Source organism: Triplophysa rosa, linkage group LG6 (genome assembly GCF_024868665.1).
Source record: "Triplophysa rosa linkage group LG6, Trosa_1v2, whole genome shotgun sequence".
Classification (NCBI taxonomy): Eukaryota; Metazoa; Chordata; class Actinopteri; order Cypriniformes; family Nemacheilidae; genus Triplophysa; species Triplophysa rosa.
The window spans coordinates 21,801,956-21,828,661 of NC_079895.1; the positions used below are offsets into that span (position 1 = coordinate 21,801,956).

General features: G+C 42.9%; 1 protein-coding gene across 1 annotated transcript in view; it reads left to right on the forward strand.

The window, feature by feature from the left end:
- The window catches only part of gsk3ba (glycogen synthase kinase 3 beta, genome duplicate a), a 94,666-nt gene that overhangs the window by 45,539 nt on the left and 22,421 nt on the right, over positions 1-26,706 (forward strand). Inside the window, exons 2-3 of the mRNA XM_057336688.1 lie at positions 395-588; positions 20,039-20,122. Coding sequence (XP_057192671.1) covers positions 395-588; positions 20,039-20,122 — 278 coding nt within the window. The remainder of the gene's footprint in view (positions 1-394; positions 589-20,038; positions 20,123-26,706) is intronic.

Sequence of the window (26,706 nt, forward strand, 5' to 3'; positions counted from 1 at the left end):
GTAAGATATATAATCGACTTTTATCCTAAGTCACCTGCTGAAGTAATCGTAACAGGCGCCAAATGCGTACTTTCTTTGATGCTGTTTTGGTAGGAACAGTTGCCAAGAAGAGAAATATGAAATGTAAAAGCTCAAGGTAGATTTTTCTGTTCCACCTCTTCCCTGTTAGCTTGTCTCAGCTTAGTTTTATTTGACACAGGAGTCTTGTTAGGCATAGAGCCATTTTTAGTACTCATGAAAAATAATTCAGCCAGTAATTTTAAATACTTATTGGACAACAGGACGAGACAACAAAGCAGCGACAATGTAGATGTACTATATACCGTAGGTGTGTTTTTCTGCCTGTTTCATTGGTCAGTGTCTAACCCTTATCATTTATTGTTCCTGTCTGTAGGAGATAAAGATGGCAGTAAGGTGACCACAGTAGTGGCAACCCCTGGACAAGGACCTGACCGGCCACAGGAGGTCAGCTACACTGACACAAAGGTCATCGGTAATGGCTCTTTTGGAGTGGTGTATCAGGCCAAGCTCTGTGACTCAGGAGAACTGGTGGCCATTAAAAAAGTCCTTCAGGACAAGCGTTTTAAGGTAAGATCGAAATAATGATATGTATCTTTTTAACAGTATGCATTTTCGTTGGTTGAATTTTGTTCTAATATTTGAGTACTGTTACAAGGACCAGTGTTGCTTACATTCGGTGAAATGGTCTACAAATCAGAATTTCAGCAGTTAAGGAAGTGACTGATGGTTAATATCTATTAATGGGTCTCGTTTAGTCTTTACTTTATGCTTGTATGTCTGACTACAGAAACAAAAGATATGTAAATGAGAATGGCTTCATTGGGCGTTATTTATTGGGCTGTATTAACACATACAGAATGTGATGTAAATAGTCTAAATGTAAATACGATGCAATGACATCACAAATATATTCATTAGTGTGTGACATCACCCAGCTCTATAGTCTCACAAAATCCACTGCCATGGGCAGATATGCACCTGAGTGTGAATTGATTGCCTTGAGGTTGCTTTCGTAACAGATGACAGGCGTCATCTTTTGTACACTCAGCTGGAAAGTATGATTGACAGGAGAGGGAGATCACCTTTCATGAGAAGTGACACATAAATGCTGGTGTTAAGAGGCCATCCACATGGAGACTCATTTAACTGTATATGTTTCGTCCAGTCGGATCCATTGTTTTGGGAGCCTGAAACAGCTATTTTTTTTAAATTGGATAATCCGAAAATGCCAACCTTGCGTTTTTTTGTTTGTACACGCGATCCGTATATTTACTTAAACAATGATGTCATCACCCCAGCACGCAAAGTTTATGTGCATGCTCCAAGTCTTCTTCTCTGTTTATAGTGTATCTCGGTTGCAGAATTAACTCAACTCAACTTTATTTATATAGCGCTTTTTACAATTTTCATTGTTACAAAGCAGCTGTACATAAGACATATTGACTATAACCAAAACAATTAAAGTTGTACCTGGCTAATTCCAGCGTTATGGATGTGACAATTGCAGTCAAAACTTGAAGTTTAAATTCCCAGAAAATTAATTTGTTACCAATATATTGAACCATCTGTTTATATTTTTCTACAGCCCTAACAATAGAGTGCAGACATCAGAAAAAATCAGTATATGCAAGAGTTTTCTGTTTAAAAAAAAGGAAAAAATAATGCGTTATGGACGTGACAAAAAAAGACACACGTTTTTGGGAGACAGCAAGCTTTGTTGAAATTCTGTGAATTAAAATGCACAAACCAAAAGCAATAACACGCAACAAATGGAGAAGGGATGGCTCTTTATATAACATGAAATATTGATTTTGTTTTAATAAATGTGTTTGCATTCATAAGGAAAAAACAATGTTACGCCCGTAACATATCTCCGTTACGGTCGTGACAGCTCTGAAACCGGCACTTACCCGACTATGGAAAATCATGAACAAATGCTTTACAACCACAATCAGAGACTTCAAATGGATATCGGATGTTGTCCTCCAAGATATCAGTAGATTCGGCTGCAAAATTCATCAACTTCATACAAAACAACCACACTTCAAATGATATGGTTTCACATATTATTAATGTGTAACCAGCGTCTGCGTTCAAGGAGACCGTGACGGAGTGGCGGCGTTTGCGCGGATAATCTCGCATTCATTGTACTTTCAAAGATCTGCTATAGAGGAATATGCTCGCCTTTTTAAAGATGCGCATGCGGCGCGTTTAGAGCGCGAATATGCTCGCTTTCTGTGTAGGCCCTACTTTTAAAGATGCGCATGCGGCGCGTTTAGAGCGCGAATATGCTCGCTTTCTGTGTACTTTTAAAGATGCGCATGTGGCGCGTTTGGAGCGCGGATATCGCGTTCAGTGACTGAGCACTGAGACGCGACATTAAGCGGGTTTCCATCACTCTGGTTTTATTCGCATTTTGAAGTTTCGCATCAGAAACGAGTGATGGAAACGGCAAATTTCGAATTAAAAACCCTTAATTCGCAAAAAAGTTTTTACGCTCGCTTGAGGTGGGGTTTTTTTTGCGAAAAAGGGTTAATGCGAATAATGGGAGATGGAAACGCATTTGCCGAATAAATTCCTCCAAAAAGTCACGTAATTGCACTAAGAGACGGCGTAACCTGACTAACTAGAGTAATGATCTTGTTACACAGCATCAGAAATGTTGTGATGGTCATTCTTAAATGCCTGAGCAAAGTCGTCAAAGTATTTCTGTAATTGCCTCTTAGAACTATCACGACTGTGTTTCCCAAACAGCAGGCATCCACAAAAGCACCGCATTTAATGTGTTTCGTAATCGTCTGCTTGCGCAAGTATTATGAAAATTATTATATTCAGTGACTTCTCTTACTTTTCTTACTGATATTTAGTGGCAGTTTATTAGGAAGTGACGGTTGACTAGTTGGATGGAAACGGTGCTTATTCGCAAATGTTTTATGCATGCGATATTCCAATTTTGCGCATTAACTAAATTCGCAATTTTGGATGGAAACCCGGCTAGTGTCTCTCAGGACACGGGCAAGAAAGCGAGGGAAAATGCATCAACTAGAGAGGCTTGCCTTTTAAGGTAGGACGTAAACAATCAGATGAACGCTATTCGAATGCTGCAAGCACAATAACAGTGTGGCGATCTGTATATCCCTATGATATCGACGTTCTCATAATTTGTTATTAATTGTGTTAGTAACTTATAAAATGTTATAGGACAAAATAATTTGTAGGCTACAAATATTATGATATTTAAAACAGATCACAACATGTCATCTGCGTCTGTGATACATGATTCACTATTACGTGCTTAAAACTGTCACGCCCGTAACGAATTATTATGGTTGTTCAGAGCAAATAAGTGAGATGAATTGTTGTTTAAAATCATCAACATACATATTTGGCTTTGTATATTAAGTTTCAAGTTATTTGTATTTGTAATTATTATATGACATAAACTTAAACTTTAAAACGTTATGGACGTGACACAGCAGTGAGGCATTGTGACATCCTAATTATAGCCATTATAAATTCACAAGGCAGTAATAGTAAGACAGAGTGAGTGTATTAATTTTTCAGACATGCCTTCATCTTTCTGCAAAATGCCTTTTTTAAACATAAAGTACAAAAAGGGGAGCCTTTGATCCCTCTTCAGAAAGCATGAAAAATGGTTGGTGGAAAATGTAATTTTGGCATTGTTGTATACCTGATGTGGGTGGGAAATCAAGGCAATTTTCTTAAAATGTTTATTGACGTACATTAATACAATATAAAGCAGGCCTAAATGGACAAATTAAAAATGATTTTGTTCTTTTAGTAGAAACTTTATTTTTTCATGGTAAGGTTGACATTTTCATGGAATATGATCACCTGCAAAAACAAGAAAAAGTTGAAAACACAGAAGACAGACATACCCACATACAAAACACTCCACACACACAATATGCACACGTACTAACACACATAGACATACACACACACACGGACGCGCATGCACACACACACAGACACGCACGCAAACACACACGCTCAGTGAGAGCACACATTTAAGATAAAGGAGAGAGAAGCACAGGTCAAATATAACAGACTATAAATTCCTATATGCAATATTAATTAAGTAAAACTTTAAAATTCTAAAGCAGCCCCCCGGCCAGGCAAATAGTGCAAAAAACAGTATGCAAACGGTGGCGAGGAACCCAAAACTCTAATCGAGAAAAAAAAACTCAGGATAACCCAGGCCCAACCAGGGGATTCCAGTTCCCCTCTGGCAAATGCTGCTGCCTCTGCACAAGCTCCAGAGAGCTTGCACAACAAGGCTAAATAAAATAAATAAACTTACTAATAAGGTAAATTATAGTTTAATATTATCATTAATTATCTAATAGCATTTGAAATTTTGTGGTGAAGACGTGTCAGGTGACCGCGTCCTTTTTTATCCAGCTCTGTCATCTCAGCTCTTGTCAGGTCGTCGCTTCCCATTCTCTGCTCTACCATCAGGTCAGGCCATGAACTTCATCCTGCTCGCTGTGGTATCCTTGGAACAATGAGACAAGACTGGCTGAGAGTAGAGTACTGTTCTGCACTCTTTGATGCAACAAGTACATCAGTTGTGTTTTTGGTTCCGGTTGATCTAACTAATGCAGCCTAAACCCCCAGAGGATTTATATTATTACGGCGCCACATACTGATTTGGCATGTATACTACATAGTTTTGAGTCGGTTTAGCGGCTTCGTGTGTAAGCAGGTATTTCTTGAGACGATGCAGTGAAAAGAAAAAAAATATTGAATAGGGAAATCTCTGGCTTCGTGTAGATGTGGCCTTAGAGCAGTGGTCACCAACCCTGCTCCTGGAGATCGGCCGTCCTGAAGATTTCAGCTCCAACCCCAATCAAACACACCTGAACTATCTAATCAAGGTGTTCAGGTTTGCTTGATAATTACAGACAGGTGTGCTGAAGCAGGGTTGGAGCTGCAGTCTGCAGCACGGTCGATCTCCAGGAGCAGGGTTGGTGACCACTGCCTTAGAGAGTGACTATTGGATCAGATGGTGTTCGGTGATGATCACTGTCTGTACAATTCATTCTTTCAGAGAGCTCCAGTGTTCCTATCATGTTTGTGAATGCTTTTTTTAGTTGTGTGTGAGACAGACATGTTCAAGACAGCATGTGTACAGTAATCTGTCAGATTCATTGACATTATCATACACGATATATCAGTGGCGGCTGCTGGTCTTTCAAAGAGGGGAAGCTCATTTTCTATGGAATTCCAGACCTGACTTAATTAAAAATAAATAAATACAAAAATAAATCCATGAAGAAATGTAAAAAAGCAAAAATAAGTGAGTATTTATACTTTTATTTCCTTATTTATGGGTAATTATATATTTTTTCACGCTTATTTATTTTTTCATTTATTTATTTATGCATTTATTTATTTCCACTTTTATTTATTTCTACATTTATTCATGTATATATGTATTTATTCCTACATTTATTTATTTTTACATTTATTTATTTCTACATTTATTTATTTATGTATTTCTTTGTCTGTATGCTAATGAGTGGGGGCGTGTTTCACCTCAGACATTAGCAATCGATCTCAGAGCGGCGGTGCTGAAGCTTTGAGGCCACAGGGACACCTTGTGGTGTGACCAAACGATACGAGGTTGACGAAGTTGCATAGAGAAGGCAATCTAGTCATTAATATCACCCTAACTGTATGTAGATAGGGTTACCACACATAGCCTACATACGTCTTGGTTACGGATGTAACCTCAGTTCCCTGATGGAGGGAACGAGACGTTGTGTCGAACCGACAGACTGGGGTTTGTCTTGAGAACCTATCATCTTCTGAGTATTTAGAAAAAGCCAATGAAAATTGGCGAATGAAATTTGCATGCCGGACTCATCGATGTCGGATGTCCGGGTATAAGAGGGAAGCCGGCGTGCTCATTCATTCACCTTTTGGTCTGAGGAGCCTGAAGCATCCCCCCCCGACCGCTGGGGTGGGCGGCCAGCGTTGTGGCATAAAGGACACAACGTCTCGTTCCCTCCATCAGGGAACCGAGGTTACATCCGTAACCAAGACGTTCCCTTTCTGTCGGTCTCTCGACGTTGTGTCGAACCGACAGATTGGGGTTCCTATGGAAAATGCCACAGCGCTGAGCCGCGTCAATCTCTAGCGGAGCGACGCTGACTGGCCTGGGCGAGTCAGACGTGAGCGCTAGCCGAAATTGTAACCATCCAGGGGAGAGGTAGGGGGTCCCAGAGCTTTTTCAAAAAGTTCAAAAGCCCCTGCCACCGGCCGTCACAGGCGGAGGCCTAATTCTCTAACAGCGAGAAGCCGCCCGGCACCATAAGGGTCACTGGGTAAGCATTATTCCCCCCTGGGGGAAAAACGCTGCAGAGACCACTACCTAAGGAGTAGTGGAGACACCACATGGTCTTGCCAACAGGGGAGAACTCATGGAAATTGTGCGGACTAAGGAGTTAACCGCAAGGTGGGAGTCCACCTAGAGAGGTCATGGGTTGCCGAGGTGGGAACCATTCATGAGGATACATCAGACGGAACAGCCCACGGAGGGGGGGTTACCACGTCTGGAGCACTAGGTCCGGTTAGAGCTATGTGGCAGATAACTCAACTGTTCCCCGGCCTAAGGGGCAGGGCTGCTCTGCCCAGCCTGCCCCGAGGAAGGTGCTTAGTGATGGATGGAATGCCTGTTCTTTACCCAGTGGGGAAAGAAGGGAGGCATAATAGCCGCTGATCCCCCTAGAGGAAGGGGGAAGGGCTTTCGCAGGCGTACGCCCTACCTGCTGCCGGTCCTACACGTTGCCCTGCAGGACACGGGCTGACACCGGGTCCGCGCGTAGGTATTAGAACCTCGCGGAGTTGTTGGGCATAGCCCAACCTGCAGCTCTACAGATGTCTGCCAGAGAGGTGCCCTGAGCCAGTCCCCATGAGGAGTGCCTCACTCCCAACGGGCAGGGGCGATTTGAGATCGATATGCCCTAACGACGGCATCCACGATCCAGTGCGCCAGCATCTGTTTGGAGACAGCCCTCCCTTCTTCTGATCTCCAAAACAGACAAAGAGCTGCTCAGAGCTTCTGAAGCTTCTGCGCGCAGTCCAAGTAGTGCGTGTAGGGTACCACCACGGAGGGTGCTTGCAGGTCGCAAGAGGGTACGGAGCGCGGATGAGGCGGTCGCCTTCTCGTGCCCCTTAGGAACCTAATGACCAGGTCGTTCTGCCCCAGAGGCTTCCCAGCAACTGGGTCGTGATGAGCGGCCCTAGCGGCTACATACACTCCCAGTGTGGAGGGGGGAGAGGTTACTCCCCAGTCTCTCTTGAGGAAGGGACAGTCCGTTCCCGATCGATCAACTCCGCGGGTCTTCTCGCCGAGAAGAGCACCAGGATGAGAAGAGGCGCCACTTATAAGCGTATAACCGCCTAGTGGCCGAGGCCCTAGCCTGAGTGATGTCCCAACCAGACAGGGGGTGGGCCACTCAGGATCTCCTCGTCCCGTCCAGACATGGAGGTTCCAGGGTTCTGCCTGGGATGTCATAACGTGCCCCTTCCCCTGGGAAAGCAGGTCCTTCGCCAGGGGGAGCGGCCAGGGGGGAGTTGTTGTCAAGAGCCTTAGCTCCGAGAACCAAGTCCTGGTTAGGCCAATGGGGCGTAACTAGTACCACTTGATGCTCCTCTTCCCTGGCCTTGCACAAGACCTGTGCAATGAGGCTCACTGGGGGGGAAGGCGTACTTCCACTTGTCCCGCGGCCAGCTGTGCGCAAGGGCATCCGTGCCGAGGAGTGCCTTGGCCAGGGAGTACCCGAAGCGGACAATGGGTGGAGTCCGGGGAGGCAACAGGTCCACCTGTGCCTGGCCAAACTGCTCCCGAATGAGCCAGACTGCGCGGGGATGGAGTTGCCACTCTCCGCGAGGCGTCGACTGACGAGAGAGCGCATCGGCTGTCTGGTTCAGGACGCCTGGGATGTGTGTGGCTCGCAGGGAACTGATCACCTGCTGACTCCAGAGGAGGAGGCGCCGGGCGAGTCGTGTTAGCTGCCATGATTTATATACGCCACGGCAGCTGTGCTGTCCGACCGGACCAGCACGTGCTTGTCCTGCACGAGAGGTAGTAGCCTCCTCAATGCAAGTAGCACAGCAAATAACTCTAGGCAGTTTATATGCCAACGCAGGCGAGGGCCCGCGCACGGCACCCCAACCCTGCAGGGAGGCATCCACGACGTGCCTGACCCCTGCCCTAAGGGGACCCTTGTCCGCAAGAAGGTCATGGGAGACCAGGGCGTTAGGGTGCGTCGGCAGAAAAGCGTGATGACCATACGCCTGCTGCCAGTGTGCCATGCTCTCCAAGGAACCTGACTCTGTAGCCAGTGTTGGAGCCTCTGAAATTGTTTCAGGGGGACCGCTGACTGCCTGAAAGCTTCAGGCAGTTCAACACTGACTGGGCGCGCTCTGTAGTCAGTCGCGCTGTTATGGGGACAGAGTCGAGTTCCATACCGAGAAAGAGGATGCTCTGTACCGGGGAGAGCTTGCTCTTTTCTCAGTTGACCTGTAGCCCCAACCGATCTAGGTGTCGGAGCACCAGGTCCCTGTGTGTACACAACAGATCTCGAGAGTGAGCCAAGATGAGCCAGTCGTCGAGATAGTTTAGTACCCGCACACCTCCTTCCCTGAGGGGAAGGAGGGCGGCTTCCACGGCCTTCGTAAAGACCCGTGGAGACAGAGACAGACCGAAGGGGAAGACCCTGTACTGATATGCCCGTCCCTTGAACGCGAACCGTAGGAACGGCCGATGTCGAGGGAGGATCGAGACATGAAAGTACGCGTCCTTCAGGTCGATTGCCATGAACCAGTCCTGACACCTGGCGGACGTCAGGATGCGCTTCTGCGTGATCATCCTGAAAGACAGCTTGTATAGGTGCCTGTTCAGAACACACAGATCCAGGATAGGGCGCAACCCCCCGCCTTCTTGGGGACAATGAAGTACGGGCTGTACAACCCGTTGAACATCTCGGCTGGTGGGACGGGCTCGATCGCTCCCTTTGCCAGAAGGGTGGCGACCTCGGCCCGAAGTACGGGAGCATCCTTGCTTCTGACTGAGGTATATAGGATGCCCTGAAACTTGGGCGGGCGTGTGGCGAACTGGATCACGTAGCTGAGACGGATTGTCTTCCCTAGCCAGCCTGACAGTCTGGGAGCCAGGTTCCCAGAACTGTGACAGGGGGACTAAAAATTCGATCTTCTTCATCGTCCCCAAGGGGGGTGGTTCGATGGCTAGCAATACGGATTCCTTGCTGCGGGAGGTCCCCCGGGGAGGAGATCGGCTCTGCTGTTTTTCCTGCCTGGCAACTGCGCAGCTCAACGCACTGTCTGACTGAGAGTGCTGAGGGCTGGTGTTTATACTCGACATTGCGCTTCGCCATGACGCAACGTCGAGTTTGCCGTTCACCGTCGTTCAGAGGGTGGGAGCGGCTGTGATAACCCAGAGAGAGAGGAAACTCTCTTTTTGAGAGTAAGTGGGCGCTAGCCCCCCGGAGGGGGCCAGCAGATGGTGAGACGGGGCAGGATCCGTCCCTATCTGATTTCCCAGCGATGTGGCTGGGGTCGGGCCCAATGGTAGCCTCAATCCCCCTGAGGTCTTCCTATGAGGGCCTTTCGCCGCAGCTGCTGATGGGGCAATGGTCTCCTCTTCGCTGTCTCTTCCAGGGGGCCCGCCTGAGTGGGGGGCGCCAGAGCTGGAGGGCGTCGAAGAGGACCAGAATGCTTAAATTATAACGCATATTTCCATAGGCGTAATTTGCGGGTGGACTGGTGGGTCATGTCCCCACCACTTTTTGCCAAAGTCAATTTTGTCCCCACCACTTATTGGAAGAAATAAAAAATACGGAGTGTCTATTTACCGTTGCTTTGTAAGCAGAGGCAATTTCTAACAACTCTAACATTGAAAATGGCTGTTCAAGTCATACATGTACCAAACATTTTGCGCTTAATTGCACTTATATATTGCTATATATTCGTCCTTATTGTTCTCGACATGCCGTTGCTATCGTCTATTGCAAGATTAATTACATTCTGATACTTGATAGAAAACTGCAATAAATGGAAAAAGTCACAACTTTGTAGTTTCATGAGTTCAAAACAAAATTTAGAAAGTTTGTTGTATATTTGTAGCCTAGAGGTTCCAGAGGTCTGGCCTGGGATGCCATAACGTGCCCTTCCCCTGGGAAAGCAGGTCCTTAATCGGGGGAATCGGCCAGGAGGGAGCTGTCGTCAAGAGCATTAGCCCCGAGAACCAAGTCCGGTTGGGCCAGTGTGGCGCAACGATTAAAACTTGCTGCTCCTCTTCCTTGACCTTGCACAGGGTCTGTGCAATGAGGCTCACTGGGGGGAAGGCGTACTTCCGCTTGTCCCGCGGCCAGCTGTGCGCTAGGGCATCCGTGCCGAGGGGACCCTCGGTCAGAGAGTACCAAAGCAGGCAATGGGTGGTTTCGAGGGAGGCGAACAGGTCTACCTGGGCCTGCCCGAACTGCACCCAAATGAGCTGGACTGCGCGGGGGTGGAGTCGCCACTCTCCGCGAGGCGTAGACTGACGAGAGAGCGCATCGGCTGTCTGGTTCAGGTCGCCTGGGATATACGTGGTATGCAGGGAGCGGGTCACCTGCTGACTCCACCGGAGGAGGCGTCGGGCGAGTCGTGTTAACTGCAGTGAGCGAATGCCACCCTGACGATTGATATACTCTACTGCTGTAGTGCTGTCCTACCGGATCAGCACGTGCTTGCCCTGCACGAGAGGTTGCAGCCTCTTCAGTGCGAGTAGCATGGTCCACAACTCTAGGCAATTGATATGCCAGCGCAGGCGGGGGCCCGTCCAAAGCCCCGACACTGCGTGCCCGTTGCACACTGCACCCCAACCCTGCAGGGAGGCGTCCGTCATCACCACGACATGCCTTGTAACCTGCCCTAGAGGTACCCCTGCCCGAAGGAAGGTCATGGAAGACCAAGGGGTTAGGGTGTGTCGGCAGCGAGGCATAATCACCATCCGCCTGCTGCCGGTGTGCCACGCTCTCCAGGGAACTCGACTCTGAAGCCAGTGTTGGAGCGGTCTCATGTGCATCAACCCGAAGGGTATCACCGCCGCCGAGGATGCCATGTGTCCCAGGAGCCTCTGAAATAGTTTCAGGGTTGAAACTGCTGTGGACAGTCGCGGAGACAGAGTTGAGTTCCATACCAAGATAGAGGATGCTCTGCACAGGGGAGAGCTTGCTCTTCTCTCGGTTGACCTGTAGCCCCCATCGATCTAGGGGCCGGAGCACTAGGTCCCTGTGTGCACACAACAGATCTCGCGAGTGTGCCAAGATAAGCCAGTCGTCGAGATAGTTGAGTACCCGCACACCCTTTTCCCTGAGGGGAGAGAGGGCGGCTTCCACGACCTTCGTGAAGACTCGTGGAGACAGAGACAGACCGAAGGGGAGGACTCTACTGATATACCTGTCCCTCGAAAGCGAACTGTAGGAACGGGCGATGACGAGGGAGAATCGAGACATGAAAGTAAGCGTCCTTTAGGTCGATTGCCATGAACCAATCCTGACATCTGCCAGATGTCAGGATGCGCTTCTGCGTGAGCATCCTGAATGGCAGCTTGTGCAGGTGTCTGTTCAGGGTACGCAGATCTAGGATGGGGCGCACCCCCCCGCCTCTTTTGGGGACAATGAAGTAGGGGCTGTTAAACCCCTTGGACATCTCGGCTAGGGGGACGGACTCGATCGCACCCTTCGCCATGACGCAACGTCGAGTTGCCGAACACCGTCGTGTAGAGGGTGAGAGCGGCTGTGATAAACACCCAGAGAGAGGGAGAGAAAAAAACCTTTAGAAGTGGGTAGTTGGGACGGGGCAGGAACCGTCCCGTATCGAACAACCAGCAATGGAATGGCTGGGGTCGGGCCCAAAAGGTGTTCTCGATCTCCCTCGGGTCTTCCCATGAGGGCCACTACGGCTTCCGCCGCTGCTGCTGATGATGTGGTGGTCTCCTCTTCGACGTCTCCCGGGGGGCCGCCGAGCGGGGGCACCGGAACCGGAGTGTCGAAGAGGACCAGTGCTGCTGGGAAGCAGAGGGTGCACGGGATCTCGACGGCCAGGGGGTGGCCGAGTCGCGGCGGGGGAGGATATGCTTGATATCCTCTCTCTGCTCCTTTTTCTATCGAGAACTGTGGCTCGGCAGTATCACCAAACAGCCCCCCCTTGCGAGATGGGTGCGTCAAGAAAGCGGACTTTCTCGCAACCCATCTGTGCAGGGTTTGGCCAGAGGTGTCTCTCCTGGACCACATGTGTGGACATCGCCCAACCCAGGGCCCACGCGGTCACGTTGGTCGCCCGTAGAGCGAGGTCGGTGACGGCGCGGAGTTCCTGCATAAGCGATGGGTCGGTCTTACCCTCGTGGAGCTCTCTGAATGCCTTGGCCTCAGGATGGCCATAGCGTTGAGAGAGGGGACAGCTTGGCCCGCAGCAGAGTAAGCTCTCGACATCCTGGATGCCGAAAAGCCTACGTGCTTTGGACGGGAGTCTAGGTCGAGCCCCAGGGGGACTCGACGTATCCTCTAGCTGCCCCACCATCGAGGGAAGAAAGGGTGATGGAACTAATTGACGTGCACGCGCCGAAGGGGGCGTTCCAGGTCGTACTAAGTTCCTCATGCACTTCCGGGGAAACACGGCACTGGGGCGAGTACAGCATGGAGCCCCTCTCAAACCCAAGGTACCATGTATCCAGCCGCGAGCATTGGGAGAGGCAGTGCGGGCACTGCAACCCAACGCCGGCGGCCCGGGAAAGCATGGCTGACATTTCGATGTCCGCTTCTTCCTGATCTCGACCCCCCGAGGGAGGGAGCTTCAAGGAATCGTCGGAGTCTGATGCCAGTAAGTCACCCTCCGATGCTGCAACAGACATCTCATCATCACGTACCGTTTCCGATACGTGATTGAGGAATAAGACGGCGGACCGTCTCATGGGGAACGGTCAGACGAGCAAGACCAGGTGCGAACGGTCCGCGAGCCAGTGGCTGACGGATTAACGCTCACAGTAATCCTCATATCACCCTCGCTGCTCGCCGTAGCGGGCGGCAGGGCCGTAGTCCTGCCGTCACGGAACGGGAAGCAGACGAGGTGGTGGCTGAGCCCCGTGGGAACACAGCCACCCGTGACGCAACGTCTGAATCATCAACCGCCTGCAGTGTGGGCAGGACGTATCCACAAGGGCTACCCCAGCGTACTGGAAGCAGACCTCGTGTCCATCCCCTCCTCGATGAGTGTGTTGCACCCACGAGAACAGCGGGACATGCCACGCTGGAGAAATTTGCTCTTTTAGAATGCAGACGGTGTGGCACCGTCTGCTAGCTCGAACATCTCTGGAACCGCCGAGACGCCCAGGGGAAGTCGCCGCAGGAAGGAACCGTCCGCTGCACCACGTCGTAGAACCGGCAATCTGGAGTTGCTAAGTAGTAGCGAGAGTTGATCTTCACAAGCGAAGGCTCCAAAGAACAAAAGGTGAATGAATGAAGCACGCCGTCTCCCTTTTATACCCGATTTCCGGGGGCGGAGTCCGGCATGCAAATTTCATTCGCCAATTTTCATTGGCCTTTTCTAAGTATTCTGAAGTTTTTTGTTTTTTTTGACTATCCCTTTCTGTCGGTTCGACACAACGTCGAGAGACCAACAGAAATGGAACCCCACTGCAATATATACAATACATACATATATATATAAATCAGCATTTCCCATACAATGCATTTACTTGGGCAGTCCGCCCAGGTATATTAATGGCCGCCTAAGTATATTTGGCAATTTCTTACCTGACTTGTTTGGTGTGAGTGGCGCGTGGGCGCGTGCACGTCCTCTTCTTCCGTATTCGCAAGCACTCTCTTCCGATGAGCTCCATGTGTGTGCGAGCCCTCTGCATTAGTGGTGGGCGATACTGTAAAATTTAGTATCGATCCGATATCAAGTAAATGCAGGGCCAGTATTGCCGATTTCGATACCGATACCAATACTTTTTACTTTGAAAAAGTATTCACTTGAACTTACATTTACTTTCCTGTAGATGAAATGTCATGATTTATCAGATGAATGCATCATTAATATGCTAAATCTGAATACATTTTCATGACCACTAAAATATTTTGTGATTTGTGCTCTTAATGTGCCTGTAGGCTAATTAATCACGTAGATGTTAAAACACTGGACATCATTTAAACCAAATAAATCTATTTATTTAGTTATTTATTCCTGTAATCGAATTTGCAAACATGAACTTTGCACCAAATTATTACTGGAAAATAGTAACAATAACAGATTAACAGAACAGAAAAACGATATATAACAAAACAATTTCTCGTTATCCCAGTACTACTTCTCTAGCTTTAAAAAAAAACCAAAGTGGACAAAATTATTACTCAAGAACAAAGATTTTAAAACTGCTTTTCTGTTTTTGTTCAGTGTTATGTTTAGACAAAATAATAGAACAAATTAACATGTTTCCCTTTCATTACACTTTTTAAGTGAATTTATAAACAAAGTGCACACAATTGTTTGAGACACAAAGTAAATAAAGTGCTTAAATAATAAAGTACTTTCAATCTTTGGCTTTTTACCCGCAAAGGCCCACTGCCATACAGCGCAGTGTTTTTATTCACCGAGGTGAAAAAACTCCACAGGATGCTCCTTTTCTTTTCGCTGGCTGCAGCAGCGTCTGCGTTCTTGCGCTGCTGAGTCACGTGATAGCGGACTACAAAACAGCAGGGCAGGGAGGAGCAACGTGTGCAAAACTAGGTGTATGGGAAATAGTTTTTCTTCATTATACAATTATTAGCTACATTAGTAAATAAATAAAATCAGTAGTAAAAACTAAAAACACATTAGTATCGATATTTTTATGTTAGGATCGATCCTTTTCGATTCAACCTCAGTATCGAAAGTAACGATACTTCAGGATCGATCCGCCCACCACTACTCTGCATCTCTTCCGCGCGTGTAGTTAGCTCCATGTAGTGTATTTAACTGTCACTTGCATTTAAAATCAAAGAAGCGATCATAATACAGCAACAGATTGTCAAGAAAGGGCAAACAACATATAGCCGCTCTTTAATGTAGATGTACTGCATTGTGATTTTGTCCAATGATGTTTTGCTTTTATAAATCAGGATTTTAGCAGCAGTTAAAGTGACTGCTGGTGGCTTTCAGTTTTAAAATATAGTATAATGTGACAGATCAGAGAGTAGAAGATAAACAGATATCAAGTGCCAACACTAACACGACGCAAACGTGACGACATCACAAATACGCTAATTAGTTCATGACGTCACCAGCGCCACAAGTCTGTCAAAATCCTGTGGGAAACACTGTAAATCCATACAGTATGTTTAGCATACGAGTTGGTTTATATGTGACACATCATTGGTCAGCAGAAGACTAAAATCAGCGTGTGATTATTTCCCTTGCGCAAATGCTTGTGTGATGTAATAGCCGTAATGGAGTGATGTAACAGTTACTTTTTAGAGAAATCAATAATTTCCCATGAATTGATTGTGTACTCGGCCTCGAAAACAAATGTGTTGTTTTCTTTTAGTATAGACAAAAATTAAGGTGAGGTCTGTTAGCTAAATTATATTAGAGAAATGTCAGACCTGTTACCTGTGAGTCCACCAAACCACATGTATAACACAGAAAGCCACAAAGCCAGATGAATTACAGTTTTTCTCGATTGCTAACACACAATTCATGAAACAACTCACCATTTTCTGACAACCATAAACACATTCTCAGAACAATACACCAACTTGTACAAACCCCACACACAAACAGCCTCAATTTGCAAAGGTTTAACCATGTTCTCATTCAGAAAACACAAACACACAATATAATTAACTGAAGTGTCAAGTTGTAAACTCAAATAGCACACATTTGTCCATCAGTAAACATTCAGTTGCAAAACTGATGACACACCAATCAAAATCTCAGGATAATATCAATAGGAGCACAGGTAAGTGTGCATCCTAGAATCATCTACTGCGCTTTATACTACTTACAGTAAACATTATAGACAGTATAATCACAGTACACACTTTATATGAGAGAAATTTCACTATTCTGTATCCAGTAAACTGTAGCACGTGTACACCCTCAAATTTGTGATTGTCAAGTTTACAAATGTGCATTTGTAGCCTTTTTTACCTGTTCCGTATTTTTGCAGAAAATAGTATACTTTTACGAAATTGGGCCAAAGGTGCAGATGATGCCATATTTTTTACATCACCTCCTATTGACAAATCGCCTCACTGTTTTGTTTCCTTTATCTTCTCTGTAAGTCGCTTTGGATAAAAGCATCTGCTAAATGCCTGAATGTAAATGTTATTTGTGCTATGTGTACTGAATTGTGTTGCATGACCAGTTTAAATTGTTCTTTGGTTTTTGAACTTTTCTTGTCTTGTAAGATCATCTTCATCTACTTTACAGTAGTGTAATGTTTTATTTTTATTTTTTCCTAAAGCTCATTCTTGCACTTTGCTCTATGTGCACTCTTTTATGTTGTATATTCTAATAAACACTAAGCTGTCAAATTATTCTTAAGTCCCACAAAGAGATTTTAATAACAGTGTTTTGAATTGATCTCACCAGTGTCTAAGACTATGTTAAAGTGTGGGTGATTTTGAGGGCTTGTGTGTCATATCTGGGGGAAAAGTTTGGTTTTTCAGCAAGTTTGAATGGTTTAGAGAAGAGAGCTTCATTTTGACCTGAAAATAGGATGTTTGGGGAATTGGGTGAGATGTTATGGATTTGTGTTCACTGTTTTGAGAATACGAGGCATAATTTCAAGAAATGTGTTTAAGCAATCGAGAAAAACTGTAAACTGTCACAAAAGAATTCAAGTAGCAAAATCAAAAAAACAAAATTTCCCCATGTTATGTCTGAATATGACTTTCTTCTTGAAGAATAATGCAGTCGGAGTTAGGGCTGAAACGATTCCTCGAGTTACTAGAGTAATTCGAATACAAAAAATCATCGAGGCAATTTTTGTTGCCTCGAAGCCTCGTTTAATCCATTTCACTACAGTACACACGGAGCACTGCGTTTCCCCACGGACCGTTATTACTGACGCACAGCCCGCTAAACTCTATTCATGTTACAGGGCTCTCAAGTCTCACGCATTCTCCGTGAGACAAACGCATTTTAGTCTGTTCACACGCTCACACATCTTTCTCATGCTGATAAATAAGTGATAGCTGAAATGGTGAACTGCTATTTTACTTAGTTTTAGTCTATTTTGCGAGTGAAACTTGTTTTCCGGCTGCATTGAGTCCATAAAACTAGACTAGTGGATGCCGAATCCTGTTATTTACACATGCCATCTGTCTGATCTGCGTGTCTGAGTGAATGAACTGCACAGTTTAATGTGCTACACGCGTGATGCTCATGAATTTGTCTGCGTCTGCGCTTTATGAGGACATGAACTTCATCTCCAGAGTTGCTCTGAGAGTTTATTTCACAAACATTTATTTTTTTAAGTGAAGAAACAAATAAATATACTAAAAATAAGCGTCTTCCGACAACCTGCCAAAATAAAAGTCCAGTTAACTCGATATTTTATGTGGACAAATATATTACTAATTAATAGTAAAAAAAAAAAGAAACTAAAACTAATTTAGATTAACTAAATGCATCATGTATAAGCTGAAGTTAGTTGTTTACCTTTGAAATTATTCTTTCTATTTTTATTAATGTTTCTTATTTATACATTTGCATTATATTGCATTTTGAATGTAATATGGCAATGTAATGTATTAACTTTTCACAGATGTTAATGTATGCAATTTCAGCAATAAAAAATATTTTTTCTAAAAAGGAAACAAATTAGTTGTTCATTTTAAGAGACCTGTCTTATTTTCTCTTGTATATTTAGTATTGCTCTTTAATGAAGAAAAAGTATTTATTATCCAAATACCCGATTAATCAATGGAAAATCAGTAGAATACTCAATTACTAAAATAATCGATAGCTGCAGCCCTAGTCGGAGTTATAATACCACGTGTCATTTTTCTTCCAAGTGGTAAAATGGGGGGCAATTTTTTGAAGCTCAAAAAAGTGCATCCATTGATCAAAGAACTGCTCGGCACGGCTCCGTGGTCTTAACAAGGTCTTCTGAAGCGAATCGATGCGTTTGTTTAAGAGAAATATCCATATTGACAGCGCTATTAACGTTAATGTCTAGCTTCCGTTATCCCTTGGTTGCGCGTGAAACAGAGGCTTGTTTTTCCGGCCTCTGAAATATCCCTTTAACACTGTTTTCAGAAAGAGGTCATAATTGAAGCTTATAGTGAAAGGCGGTCATTTTGAATGATAGAACTGTGCATGTAAAGAGTTGACAGCGAGTAGTGTGCTCACAAAACATCACCAGTTATTATGTAATTGTAGTGTAATTGTAAATGTGATTTTTATTCTTGATACCAGAGCAAAAATTTATACTTATTAATATTTATTTTAAAAAGGTAACTTTGCCATTTTAAAAACAATCTATTTCATTTTCATGTGTTTTTTTCTCTTCTGTTATGTGGGTATTGTTGTTCAAAGTCTCTCTCCCTCTAACAGATATTGTATAACTATAACTTTGTTTAGCACTTCTCATATTATTGTCTCCCTAAGATGAATCGATTTATTGTTTTCTTTACTGTTGCAAGTGGCTTTGGATAAAATTGTCTGCCTATATGTAAATGTACAGTAAATAAATATTAAAATAATATACAGCAACATGTAAATTAGGGTACATAAACGACATAAAAGACCTAATGCGCAGATTTAAAATTTGGCCCAAATAAAATTTCTGCCCAATTTTTATGGGCAGTAGTCAGTATTCAGAAAGTTGCATGCATCAGAATCCCGTATTCCATAAAACATATTAAATGTTAGCATGTGTGATTGGGAGCATTCAATGATACAGTAAATACATTGTCAATAGCGGTTAACTTCCTTTTTTTTCAGAAAATAAATATTTGACACTTTACAATACACTTGTATATGACCGTACAAGTATTCATGTTGCATTAACCAATTAAACAGTTACTATGTTGGATTTTAAACATATTTTTTAGATGCTGAAATGAACATTAACTAAGATTAAATAAAAAATAAATATTATGTATTTATAAATTATTTACATATAAATGACCTTCAAATATTGTTCATTGTTACTTCATGTTAGCTTATTTATTAAATATTTGTTAACGAATGTCTGTGAAAACCCAGCTGAAGTATTTTTTTGTGATTTACTGTTCTAAATAAAATAATTTTACATAATGCAAAGAAAATATTACTGTAACAAGAATAACACAGAGTAGGAAGGAAGAGGCTGGAATCAGGGATAACTACTGCTGGCAAGAAGCCTTTTATTTACTCAACACAAAATCACACTGGCGCTTCTCGCGCTAATCTTAACTGTCCTTTTCAAGATGGTCAGCTCAGTCCTTCTCCGTCTCACTTCCGGGTTCTCGCCCTTTCTCCTCTTCGTGTCTACCAGCAGTAGTCCCGATCTCTCTCCTCGATCGGCTCTGCCTCAGTGGCTTTTATTCCTCCCCACGCCACTTGCTGGAATGAGACACAGGTGTTCGTGATTTTCGTCTGCCACACTCAATCCCCGCTCGTCTCCTCACTCTCTCTCCCGCTGCAGACTTCGCTAAACCACGCCCCTTCTGCCACAATTACCTTGATATATTTGATATTGACTTCAATCAAAAATTGAAATCATTGTGAAATTAATGGTAGAAATCAAACTTTGATGCTTGTTATCTCAGAATTAGATTTTGAGACGTTTGCCTGGTTTCCACAGACTGGGTCACAAACACGACCTTACTGTAAAGTAATGCCACATATTTTTGTTCCATATGGCTGCAATTATTACATATTGGTCCATTTTAAATATACAGTAGTATTTGTGCTCTCGATGTGTAGGTAAAAGAAAATGTTTTTCTTGCAGAATCGTGAGCTGCAGATCATGAGAAAATTAGACCACTGCAACATTGTGCGTCTGCGTTACTTCTTCTATTCCAGTGGAGATAAGGCAAGTCTTTCCGTTCTATCAGTTCATCTTGTGTCTTGTTATATCAAAGTGTGTTTTTTTACTCTGCCAATTTTTTAGCACCATAGTGACTATCACATTCATTGTAATGTGCTTGAAGTTTCCTAGGGACTGGTCAGACTTAATAAACTTTAGTAGTAAATGTGTTAGGGTTGTGAATATTATTTCTGTGAAATAGTACAAAATGTTACAGAAATGTATATATATATGTGTATATACAGTATATATATATATTAGTGCTGTCAATCGATTAAAAAAATTAATCGGATTAATCACACATTTTTTCTGTGATTAATCACGATTAGTCGCACACAACAATTATATTCACATTTAATCTTCAAATTGATGTAGAAACAACACATTTCTTTAACAGCATCATTTTATGAAAGCTAACATTTTGATATTAGTATTGTAACTGATGTCTCTATTAAATTGATTATTTTAACATTAATTATAGCCATTCAACAGTATAATTGAGAGCTCATGTAGGAAATTGAAGGACACTTTACAGTCTTTAATGCTAAATTATAAATTAAATGCAGAAGAATTCTCATTAAAGCTATAAAATCACATTGATTTCTTCTTTTATTTTGTTCTTTGATTAACATTAGTGACAGGAGTCACAGCAGCACGTTTAAGTCACCGCACTCCCATTTTCACAACTCTTTGCATTCATTTAAGATTTTATTTTACACTTTGAAGTCTGTGCTTAAGAAAACGCTAGACAAAACGGGCTTTCTGACATAATCTTGTGTGGTTTTATCCATTCAAGCACGAAAGAGAACTTAACACGGATGCGCTGTCTGACAGAGATTCACCGACGCAGCCCTTAGCAGGTGACTGTTTACACCAGACTGGACCTCGCGTTGTGTTTTGCCGCGTCCCACAGTTTAGAAGCGGTCTATCTCCATTGAGCACGTCAAAGCAACTGTTTCAAATCGCGCTTAAGTGGTTTAAAAGCCTGTACACGAATAAGAGCGTGATTACATAATGTAACGCTAGACAAAGGATGTCAAAACAAACGGATGCTGCGTTAATTGCGATAAATATTTCCTCAGGCGTTAATTTGAAAAAATTAATCGCATGCGTTAACGCGTTAAATTTGACAGCCCTAGTATATATATATATATATATATATATATGTGTGTGTGTGTGTGTGTGTGTGTGTATATACATATATATCTATATCTATATACAGTATGTGTGTATATATCCAGAATAAAAGTTTGTGTTTACATAATATATGTCTGTGTAGTGTAGTGTTCATATTAATTTTGAATTATTAAACACATACATGCATATATTTAAGAAAAATATACAATATTCTTTTTTATAAACGTTTATTAATAATTTCAATTATTGGTAAATATAAATAAATATATCTAAATATATATAGATGTATGTTTATGTTTTTGTGTTAATAAATATGCACAGTACACAGACATACAGTATATTATGTAAACAAAAACTGTTATTCTGGATGCGCTTAATCGCGCTTAATCGTTTGACAACCCTAATATATATATATACAGTATATAGTTCTTTCCATAGATTTTCTATTGGATTCAAGTCAGGTGATTGGCTGGGCCATTCTAGCAGCTTTATTCTCTTTCTCTGAAACCAATTGAGAGTTTCCTTGGCTGTGTGTTTGGGATCATTGTCTTGCTGAAATGTCCACCCTCATTTCATCTTCATCATTCTGGTAGATGGCAGCAGATTTTTATCAATAATGTCTCTGTACATTTGTCCATTCATCCTTCCTTCAATTATATAATATTTGCCAGTGCCGTATGCTGAAAAACAGCCCCACACCATGATGTTCCCACCTCCAAACTCCACTGTTGGTATGGTGTTTTTGGGGTGATGTGCAGTGCCATTTTACCTCCAAACATGGTGTGTATTATGGCATCCAAAGAGTTCAATTTTGGTCTCATCTGACCAGACTGTATTCTCCCAATATTTCACAGGCTTGTCTAAATGTTGTGCAGCAAACTTTAAACAAGCTTTAACATGTTTTTTCTTCAGCAATGGAATCTTGCATGGTGAGCGTGCATACAGGCCACTGCAGTTGTGTGCGTTACTTATTGTTTTCTTTGAAACAATTGTACCTGTTAGTTCCAGGTCTTTCTAAAATTCTCCACAAGTGGTCCTTGGCTCTTGGACCACTCTTCTGATTATTCTTTTGACTCCTCTGTCAGAAATCTTGCGAGGAGCACCTGGTCGTGGTTAGTTTATGGTGAAATTATGTTCTTTCCACTTCCGGATTATGGCCCCAAGAGTGCTCACTGGAACATTCAGAAGTTTAGAAATCCTTCTATAACCAATGCCATCAGCATCAATGCCTTTTTGCTCCTCCCATTCTTCATGTGTTCAATACTTTATCCCTGTCTCATTCCATTTTATTATACATAACTTAATTTTGTATGTATTGATTATTTGGATTGTCACCAACATCTGGTGAAAATTTCATTTCAACAGCACCTTGAGAAATATATTTACTGAGAAAAATGGTGACGTGTTCAATACTTATTTTACCCACTGTATATATATATATTCTGTTAATAATACCCCTAATATGCTGTATTGACTGTGACACACACACACACACACACACACACACACACACACACACAGGTACATGCTGTCAACGCTGCAGCAGTATTTTGCTTGAACACCAGCCACACCTTCACTTTCTGGCTCTTTCTTTCTGTGTTTCTCTGGCTTTTGGTCTCTGTTATCTTGCACATCTTGCACACAGACCTTTTCAACTTCTCGCCCACACAACATGACTTTGCAGAAATGCCGGATCAGTGTTTTTTATTTTTCTCAGAGACACACGCTGTCGAAATGTCAGTAGCTGATATCCGTTCACACGCCCACATGTACCCCCAACCCTCTTTAACCTAGAGCACCAGGGTGAAGGCTAACAGGGAGTGCATTTAGAACAGGTCTATAAAATCATCAAACATTTTAGAAAACCAGAGAACAGAAGGGAAGAGAAGAAAAAAGCCTAGCAGTCCAGAACATCCTAGAAACGCCACACAGCTCTCTTATAACATACCAATAAGCTTACAGGTGGACAAGCAGAGCAAAATTAAGTTATTTTTTACAATTCTGTTTACCACTAGTGGTACAGAAATTATACATTGCAACTTTAACTGAGCTGAACATATAAGTGACAGGCCTGTGCTGCTGGCTTCATAGCTCGAAGGCAATGCTTTCTCAATCCTCACAGGCACAATAACATCCTGAGCCCTGCATACTGTACATGTGACACACCTGAGGACACTGTGCGTGTCTGAGCAGAAATCGATAGCTTCTCATTAAACAAGCCTGCATTCCCCCAGTGGTCTGAAGATGTCACGTGTCTTGCTCTCAGGGGCTACTCTCCAGTGTGAATACGCAGTCATAATGAGCATTTCAGGCGTAAGACACTCTCCTGCTCTCTGTCTATATTTTTTCTTTCTGATTCTCTGTCATTCTCTCATACAGATACACTCCCACACACTAGAGGTAGGAGGTATGACAAAAATATTATAGCACAGCATTAGTGATTTTGTATATGTAGGTTCTTTTAATTTACTTCAACAATGATTTTTTAATTTAGTGTTTGGTTGTGTGACTTAAATGCTATTTATTTTTTTCATATTGTAATTATGTGCAGTGTTTTAGTTTAGTTTTAGTCTAAATATTGTACGATTTTAGATAAAGTTGCTTTTTTTTCCTGACGACTTCAGGTTCATTGGGCCTCATTTATGAAACGAGTGTTTGACCGAAAACTGGGTGTACGGTCATTTCCACGCAAAACTTGGCATTTATCAATGTGGATTTATCAAGGTACGATCATTCGTATGATGAGATTGGCGGCATACAAATGTTTGATGAATCACACGTAAATCCTGACGTAAGATGATAAATGAGGCCCATTGTGTTTAACTGGCTGTTGTAGCCCTACAAGGTTTATCAAGCGTCTTGTTTTCCTTCAAATGAAATGTGAATTTCACCCATACTGTATGTCTGCACTGTTTTTTTCTGATTTTTGTAATAGTTTTTGTCGTCTTAGTTTAGATATAGTTCTGCCTTTTTTCCCAGTAAAAGCATGTCATTGACGAAAACTTTAATGCAGCCCAAAACAATTCAATAAGTCTGCCGTTAAAACAGTTTCACATTCATTTTTGCTGTATAACACGGAATGGAATGAAATCTGGCAAATGTATTGTTTAAAATGAAAAAAAAACATCAAAATAAAAGTCTGGTTAACTTGAACAAGTTATCACACCCACATTTTACCACACCGTCCCCCCCATACTTAATACCCAGATTCAATGTTTTAAATCTCACTGGACAGAGTACGTTCAGATCTGGGCAATTGCATGCAAATAGCAATTCATGGAACACATGGCATAGTCCATCAAACTGCCCAGCTGTCTATACCAGTACACCAGGTCTTTTTAGCTTCTCCATACTGTAATTTTAGTTGCGAGTCTTGTGTAAACCACCATGAAATCAGAGCCCATAGCATCTTGCAGAGAGATAAGGCAAGAGATTGATGACGTGGAGAAGGAGAAAGAGATTACAATCAGGCTTGAACGAGACTGTTATACATAGATGAGTTGGCATCACGTCTGGATGTGGTCTGCTCACTCTCCGAACAGCTTGCCTTCTGCTAAGTGGCACCATTAGAAATTGTGTTACAGACATTACAATCCAGACATTACTTTGCTCTTAGACCTGACCCCAGATACTGTTAAATGGGTCATTTTTGTACTTGATTTTCAGTCACAGGCGTGAGATGAAAAAGTAGCAGCACTTGAGGACAGCATACAGTAACTAAAATAAAGCAATAAGCCCCAAGAAGCAGTGGGTTACAGCGCATTTTATAACAGCTAAGGGTGTTGTGGCGCCACAACGGAGTGATATTTATAAAGTGATATTTAGGCTATGTAATGCGGTCAGCAGTTATAAATCAGGGTATTTTATAACGGCTTAGAACTCAGCTCAACCAATCAGAATCAAGCACCAGAAATGACCGTTTTATAATGTATCATTTTAAGCAGGGATGGTTGAATTAGAAACGTTAACTGGACATAACTGTTTATATTTTACTATATTATTTAGCAGATCTTTACTTTTTGTACTTTACCTGTCACCAAGATTCTTTTGATTATATACCTTTTATATTTCGTATCAGCATCTAGATGTATTGTGGCTATTCCAGTCCAGTGTCTGTTGAATTTCAACAAAATCAAACATCAGGAGGGACATAAAGTCATCCAACAGAAATGTGTAAGACCGAGAGCATGACAAGACACATGAAAACTGTGATAAAAATTGAGGTTATCACATAAAAATACTTTCCTTTTACGGATCCTTTTACCTAGACACATGCCTCTAAATAATACATTTTAAAATCAGAAAACTCCACAGCTGTATACACCAGATAACCTTTGTGGGTATTATTCATTGTGATGCTTTAAAATACTACATGGGCATCTGACTAGTTTTTTGGGACTGAGCGACAGATAAATGTGTATGTGTGTGGTCTCTGGTGTGTTAGCATGTTGGCAGCTGACTTGAGTAAAGACTTTGAGTTCAGCAGAAGCAGACAGAACATATGCGTGTTAAAAGAGTCTATTTATGAATGTTGTAGGAGATGGTGTTACAGTAGAGTCCTCAGAGAAGGGTACTTGAGATTGCTGGGTCTTGACAAGCACCAATCATCACCCATCACTCTCTCTCTCTCTCTCTGAGAGAATGAGAGATGCCCATGGTTTTGTTACAATTTCAAAAATTCTGGGAATCAAGAACCAGTTCACAATATTCATATTATTTACACTTCATTCATTATTATTTCATGAGGATTCTTTGTACTGTACCAAAATTTGATGTGTAAGAATACCTGGGTTTTGGCTGTCATGAAATGATGGAAAAAAATATCAAATAGACAGCACATTTTGCAGGCTTGTATCAGTTCGTTTTAAAGTGTGATCTTAATAGTACTCATGTTGTTCGTTAACTCAATTAAAAGACACATAAAATACTCATTTTTACGGTGTTTTCATAAATATATTGAAAAATTAGTTTAATCACACATGGAATTAGAAATTGCCTTGCATTTTACACACTCAGGTTGGCTCACACAGCATCGTCTCTCAATGAGTTTGGCTTGAACAGGAGCTGTTTATGGAAACGACTTGAAAAGCAGGGCCTGGGGATGGATGAGTTTCTACCTGTGGCTCATGCTCTGTGGGAGATGAAGTGAGCCACAGATCACCCAATCAGATGCTTACAATGTCATGCGCATACAGAGCAGGAGCCAATCACTTGGCTTTGTAATCCGCTGGGAACGTCTCATGGAGCCAATCGTGTCAAAGCTTTACCGATCAGCTGTAATTGAGGAAGTGTTGCTGTTGCTGTAGTGAGGGCAGAGAGTGAGTCATCGTTTAGACTATTTTAAGCTGCACAGCACAGTCGGAGGCTGGTTTGTGTTTATTTTTTCCCTCTATCTTTTTTTTAGAAATCAAACATCTGTTATTAGAGAGTACTTATCAGCCGGGTAAAACGGA